Source organism: Pteropus vampyrus, unplaced genomic scaffold (assembly GCF_000151845.1).
Source record: "Pteropus vampyrus isolate Shadow unplaced genomic scaffold, Pvam_2.0 Scaffold113, whole genome shotgun sequence".
NCBI classification, from domain to species: domain Eukaryota; kingdom Metazoa; phylum Chordata; class Mammalia; order Chiroptera; family Pteropodidae; genus Pteropus; species Pteropus vampyrus.
Genome location: NW_011888894.1, coordinates 1,622,847 through 1,629,952, shown reverse-complemented (window position 1 = coordinate 1,629,952; position 7,106 = coordinate 1,622,847). Strand labels below are relative to the sequence as shown.

The window sequence follows — 7,106 nt, the reverse complement described above, 5'->3', positions numbered from 1 at the left end:
CTTGCTAATTCAGTCTCCAAGTGAACCTGCTCTGGCCCAAGAAATTAATCTCCATCTCTGCCATCATCAGATTCTCATGTACTTCATTTGGGATTTTGCTTCTCAGGAATGTTACTGATCTTGCACAGCCTGTTCTGACCCCATTCCCAAGTCCCCCCAAATGCCCATCTCTGCCAGTGGAGATGCTGATCCACTCCTCAGATCCTCTCCAAGGGCAAAAAGAAGGGGTGCTGGGACATCAGGGTGGCAACTCTCAAATGGGTCAAGAAAAAAGTTCTTTGTTCTTGCAACCCTTCTATGAATGGATTACTGTTTCAGAATAAATGTTTATTTTTTAAATGATGATTTGAATGTCAAAGAGTGAGAAACGCTTGACAAAACTGATGAAATCCTAGAATGCTTCCAGGGCACTCTTTACACTCAGGCCTTAGAAAGCACACTTGACAGAAGTTACCTGTGTAGATAAAAATCTCAAATGCGTAATGAATTCCTTGTTCATTCTAAGTATTTGCGCACTCTTCCGGTTAACAACTTAAACTTGGTTAGCTAAAAGACTAAAAATTAAGTGTCTCATTTCCTTCATAAAAGAAATTTCCAGGCAGAACTTTTGTTTCCTACTAGAAAATGTTAATCCCCACTTTAAATAAAAATTTACTATATGTGGTCTATTATCAGGATCATTTATCCTTGGAAAACATGGATCTCCCATGCATCCTACATGTTGCCAACGTAAGCCTGCTCTGCTACCAGGCTCACTCAACAAGCCTGGCGGAAAGGAACAACCAGGTAGCTTACCAGGAGAATGACATACCAGGAGAATGGCATGGTGATGCCTACCTGATAAGGATCAGTGGGGGATTAAATGCACATAAGATTCTTGCCTTAATATTTAGTACATATTAAAACTTATATTTGTGGAAGCATTACTATTATTAGGTTCAAAGTTCTGTTCAGGTCATATCTTCACTCCTTTCCTTCATTCTGTCATTCCCTGTCAACTCACGTAGTAGCAACAGGAATTCTGTCTCCTAAGGGTTTACCGACAAGGGAAGTTTTATATCTCAAGTGGCCAGAATTTGAAAATCTAGACGGAGCATGTGCACAAAGGGAATCCTTAGAAAACAGTAATCAAATCAGAAATGGGAACTAAAGCCCTTCAGTCAGCAGGCAGCTCAACCCAGAGTGGAGCATTAGTGAGACAAATGAGAAAACCCAGAACACTTGCTACAAACATAGCTAGGTTGCCTGTGGTTTATTATTGATTGCTCACCAATCAATATTGATTGCTCACAGTGAGTCAGTCAGATTTAATAATGTATGTCCAAGTGAAATTGGCACGCCAGACACTGTGCTAGACACTTTACTGACACAATGTAATTTGAACCTCACAATTACCTTACGTACAAGGCAGGTACAATTATCATTCCCATTTTACAGATCGGGAAACTGAGGCCCAGAGAGATTCAGCAGTTTCCCCAAGGTCACACAGCTAGCAAGTGGTAAAGCCAGAGTTAGAACCATAGCATTCTATCTCCAGAGCCTGTACTCAACTGCTATTTGAAATTGGCTCCCACCACCAACCATCATTTGTGACTCCACACAAAGCAACTTGTCACAGCGCACCTGGTTTCAGATTCTGACATGCCTTTCTCATTTCAATAGCAAGCATGTTGTAAGATGGAACAAGGAGTCTTGTTTGTGTAACAATGAGACACAGCAAAAGCCAAAAGTCCACTTTTTAGACCTAGAGAAGCAGGCTGCTACTTCCAGTGGCTTTGTTAGCTTGGCAAAGTAATAAGAGCTGTTAAAATAAACCCCTTTGTTATTACTTAGAAAATGCTGCTTTCTAACAAGGCAATTTAAAAAAATGTGTGTGCACGCATGTGCATGTTTGTATATGGTATCAGCATGCAGCTTTATGTATGGCAATACAGTACTTCTTTTTCTAGAGACATCGGAATCCAGAAGACCATTTGATGTATTAATTAGGGTCATAAAAAAAAATAAGCTTAGGTTTATTTTGAGTGATGTGGAGGAATTGCCATCCCCTTAAGCTGCTTACCAATTAATTTGGGGACATAAGAACAGATCTTCCAAACCAGCAAGCTCCACCTCCCACCTAGATACTTGCACAAAATCATCTTTTTCCAATCATCGTTTAACATGCAAACTTCATAGGATGCATTTTGAGTTTTTTGACATCTATACTGCAATTTAAGAAGGAACATTTTACCAGAGTCCTGATCGGGGAGATAACTCCAGTCGTAGACATCACACTCTGGTGACAAGTGTATGCCGACTCACCACTGCCACCATCTGCCCAGGGCCCTTCCTTCTCATTCTTCAAGCCCACAGCAAAGCTGGGATGTTGGGTGTTGTTTCTCAATAGCTCTCTAGCCAAGGATATATGTGGTTCAGAAGTACTGTTGCTATAGTTCTGGTGATCTGGGTCTTGTTTCTAGAAACCGTATTTAGTTGTCAAACAGTATGACAGTCATATTTAAAAATTTAAATCAGTGTATTTCAAGGTTTTAACAGATAAAGTTTCATTTGAATAAGGGCACTGCTTAAGTTAATATGAAGAGAAAATTATTGCTCAATAGACTGTATTTTGTTCTTCTGTAACCTTAAAATGTTATGTAATTAAAGCGATTATAGCATGAAATAGATCTATATTTTAATGAATACAGAACAAAACAAAGCACTGCTACTACATGATAAACATGCAAAACAAACGAACGAACAAACAAAAAACTAAGGCAGCCACCTGCACATTTGCAAACACTAACCATGCCACAACCCAACCATCCAATCTGGCCAATAGAACCATCCTTTCCCACCACTGCAGAATGTATCTTCCCAACAGTCACCTAAGTAGGACTAGTGAATGAGGGGGAAAAAAAACTAAAAAGTACCATTATACACCTGGCTGTTTCTGCCCTAAATTTCTAGAATGGTTGTTTCTCTTCTCTCTAGTACCTGTCCTTCTCTCCTGTCCCTAAACACAATCATATTGCTACTTAGGAAGGACCTTTACTGGTTCTAATAGCTTTTCTTCTTCCTTTTTGGGCGGTGATCCTTCTTTCCAGTCTCAGGCTTCCAGGTTGAATGAACTTGAAGTCTGCCACTTACCTCTGCTTGGACTCCAGATCTTTATCAATCACATACCCTCAACTCCGTACAAGCTGGCTTCCAGCCCACTGTTCCACATCTCAAACGATGGTCCTAGTTGCCTTTTCCAGCCTCTCCATAGCTTCTCCCACTACTTTCCACCCTCGGATTCTCAAGATTCTCCTCTCCCTGACTTAAGACCCCCATCTTGCTTCTCTGCTACCTTCCTGCCACCTTCTCTCTGATGGCTCCTCCTTCCTCCTGTCAATGATATCACCAGGGCTAATTTCTAAGGTCTTTTCTCTCTTCATATCTTACTTCCTATGATGACTAATCCATTTTCAGACCTTCGAGGTTTTCCTCTTCAAGGCATGAGCCCATAAAATCAACCAACACCTTCTCCTGCCTAAAGGACACATCTGAGCTGTGTACCCTGATAACAGTGGTGACACTATGGTGCTTCATAGTTTGCAGAGCAGGTTCATTTATGTTGTCCCACTGAATGGTCAGAAAACCCCATGAGACTGGTGTAACCAGACCACTGCTGAGCTATCCAGAAGGGTTGGCCCTCAGAGAGGGCCTCTCCCAAGGGAGGCCCCTTAGGGACAGAACTGCCTCTTTTTTCTGTGTCCTTTTTGATGTTTTTCCTGCTGAAGAGAAGCCCCCATCACAGAGTGAGTTTATGGAATCCTCCTCTCATGCCCCAACTGTCAAAGTCCTACTGAAAATTCAGTGGTTAGGAACCCAGTGCCCTGGACAGTGACAGGAGGTAACTATATATATGGTCAAGAACTTGGCTCCAAAGCTCTCACAGACCTGGGCTCAATCCCTAGTCTTGACACTTAAACCATGTGGCCTTTACCTGTGTTTTGTTTTCTTCCTGTTAAAATGGGGACCACAAATAGATCAGAGAACTATTATAAATTAACTGGAATGTATACATAAATTGCCTGGCACATAGAAAAGACTCAATAAACAATGGATATCATTTTTTCCAACTGCTTAAACCTTTACCTCAGAGTCTTTGGCTCCTTCCAAAACATCACTGAGAACTTGTATGTATTCAGTTGCACCTTTAAGGATATCAACTTTGCTAGGCTTCCTGCTCTGAGGAAGAAATGGCACCAGTGCCTTCAGTTTGGCAAAACCACGGTTGAGATTTTTTATCTAGAAAACAAAAGGGCACAGTGACACACAGAGAGGCTAATTTATACAGACATCCCCCCCAAACCACAGAAGGGGATTTTGAGGGCTCATTTCCACAATGAGGGCTCATTGTCTGGGTGGGGAACCTCAGCAGGCACATGCCAAAGCATTGCTGCTTCACTGGCAGTAGTTCCTGGCAAGTTACATCACAAGGGAGTGATGTAAACTTAGCACTGTGGGTGGACAGGCTGGAACGGGTGTCTATGTTCACTTTACCTTCTCTTCTTCCTCTGAGAACACATGCACTGCAATGTAGAAGTAGTAGGGGGAGTGGCTGAAAGCTCTGAGTCAATACAGCGAGATTTGAAACCTAGCTCTACCTTTTAGCTTTACAAGAGTGTGTAGGATCCTTCCTATTGTCAAGACTTGATTTGTTTATCCGCAAGGTGGAAAATATCCACCTTGTAGCTTTTTTATTATAACTCTTCAACTTCTTTCACAGCCGAGTTAATGATTTAGAATCAAGTGTCCAGAGAGCCTGCATGTTGGTGAGACTTGAAATGTAGAATGAAATGTTTTTTTGTTTTTGTTTTTAAACTTCCAGAGTCTAATTCCTCAGCTCCTGAAACTCTGATGATCACCCCCTGGGGGACACAGGCCCTGAATGAACTGGATCCCACTATACCATAAAGCCAATACACTCACTTATATAGATAGCCCTCTCCCACCCCATATCTAAGGTAAAATGGACAGCCCCACTGGGGTCAGCCCATTCATTGCAGAAAATAGTGATCAATAAATTTGTGAAAATATTGAACTTTAATAATAGTGATCAATAAATGTGTGAAAATATAAGAACTACAAATTAAAACAGAAACTCAATACCATTTTTCATGTGCCAAGCTGGTAACATTTTTGTTTTGTTTTGTTTTGTTAATTCATACCCAGCATGGAAAAATGGAACAGTCCTATATCTTGTAAAAGAGGGTAAAAATTAGTAAACTTTTCTAGAAAGCAGTCGGGCAATTTGTATCAAAAGTCATGAGATTGTATATACTCCATTAATTCCACTTCTAGCATTTTATTCTAAAGCAATTATCAGACATGAACATAGATTTATGTATCAGTAAAAAGTTGCAAAAAAGCATACATGCCCCACAATGGGAGCCTGGATAAGTTATGGTCCATTTCTATGTCAGACTCTGCAGTCAAAAGCTGCTCTGTGAAAGAATGCTTAGGAATGCGAGGAAATGCTTTTGATAATATTAAGTGTAAAAATACAAAGATGTGTACTAGATTGCAAGTTTGTAAAATTAAGTATATGCATACACATAACTTTTTTACACATAAAAAAGACTGGGAGCATATACACGGGAATGATAGTTTCTGGTTGTTACATTTGCACGATGGGTGTTTCTGTTTCCTATTTAGTCATCTCTATATTTTCCAGGTATATTAATTGTATAATTATAAAGGTCATTTGTTTTAAAATAGTATATAACACCAGTATCAATTCTCTGCAGCAAGAATTGGTGGGAAGGCCAACTTACAATGCAACATATTGGATCAGAATCTTGTTTGAGGGCCACATCATCACATCAGGTCATACAGAGTTATTTTCATAAAGGGTCTAGTGCCTGGTAAAACCACGGAGACTCTTGCAATTTTCTCAACTTTCCCTTAAGTCTTCTATTCTTCCTTGGTCCTTTCTCCTCACACCCTTTCCCAAACAAAGCTTCTAGTTGATTCACTGGGTTTTCATTTCTAAGGGCCTGGGCGTGTGTAGGAACAACCCCCAGAAGACCCTTCTCAAGTCCCAGCCTAAATGTGCACCCCTGCCTCTTGCACCACTCACCTGTCCCTCTCTGGGATCCACTTCTACTTCAACCCAACCCAAAGATTGCAAAGGGACCAAAGGAGACGAGATCTGAAAAGTCTGGGTCCCCAGTTTAATTAGAAATACTAAAAGCTACCAGTAGATGCCGCTCCGACTACAGCCCACAGGACCATTCCGGTCCGCAACTTTGTTGCGAACCCTGCCTGACTGGGAAACAGGCACTTTCCCTTGGCAGGGGGTCGAGTGGGGAGCCTGGGTGCACAATAAGGCGTCTTGTTTTGTTTAAAGTAAGGAAAAGAGTAACTTCTATTAGGTACCTCCCTTACCCCATTTGTGCTTGGATGCAGAGTGCAGGGAAAAGGGGTGGTGGGAGCCCTGTGGCCCCAAGCACCCACCCGGCGCCGTCAGTTGTGAGATTTAATCGCAACTCCCTTGCTCTGGGCCTTTTAAAAGCACCTGCCTGGGGAGACAGTTTTGAAGTTATCAGGGGCCTCCTCAGCCCTCCCCAAACCTGTTTCCTGCACAAGTGCAGGTAAGTTGGCAGGTAAGGCGGCCACCCCAGCAGCCGCGAATGAGCAGCTGGACCAGAGTGGAGGTAACAAGGCCACTGTCATTCTCCCAGGCTAGAACACGAGCCCGCCCTCAGGAGGCCGAAGTCGCTTCCAAGTCCCGCCGGTGGGCGGAGAGTGGGTGCACGGGATCCTGACCAGGTGTTCTGTAGCGGGCATGGCGGGCAGAAGAGAGGAATTCGTTCCCGTCCCGGGGCGGGGTCGTGGGGTTGCCGAGCCCAGGTGGCCTTGGGGACCCGCGCGGGGCAGGGCGCTCACCCGCTCGCGCTCCTTGGCGTTGGCCACGCGCCGCCGCTCCAGGACCAACTGGAGGTCCTCGGTGGACGAATAACCACCCGAGGGCAGCCTCTTGAGCCGGCAGATGGCGGCCAGCTGGGGCAGCGGCCCGAACTGCTCCCGCAGCACGTCCTCCAGCACCTCGGGCGGCGGAGTGCCCAGGAGGC

General features: G+C 43.4%; 1 protein-coding gene across 1 annotated transcript in view; it reads right to left on the bottom strand.

Moving 5' to 3' along the window:
• FIGLA (folliculogenesis specific bHLH transcription factor) overlaps positions 1 to 7,104 on the bottom strand; it is a gene marked incomplete at its 5' end in the record, with an annotated part of 9,635 nt that extends 2,531 nt beyond the window's left edge. The window contains 3 exons of the mRNA XM_011365616.1: positions 2,234 to 2,458; positions 4,126 to 4,278; positions 6,922 to 7,104. Of these exons, the coding sequence (XP_011363918.1) occupies positions 2,234 to 2,458; positions 4,126 to 4,278; positions 6,922 to 7,104 (561 nt within the window). The remainder of the gene's footprint in view (positions 1 to 2,233; positions 2,459 to 4,125; positions 4,279 to 6,921) is intronic.
• Between the last annotated feature and the right edge of the window lie 2 nt (positions 7,105 to 7,106).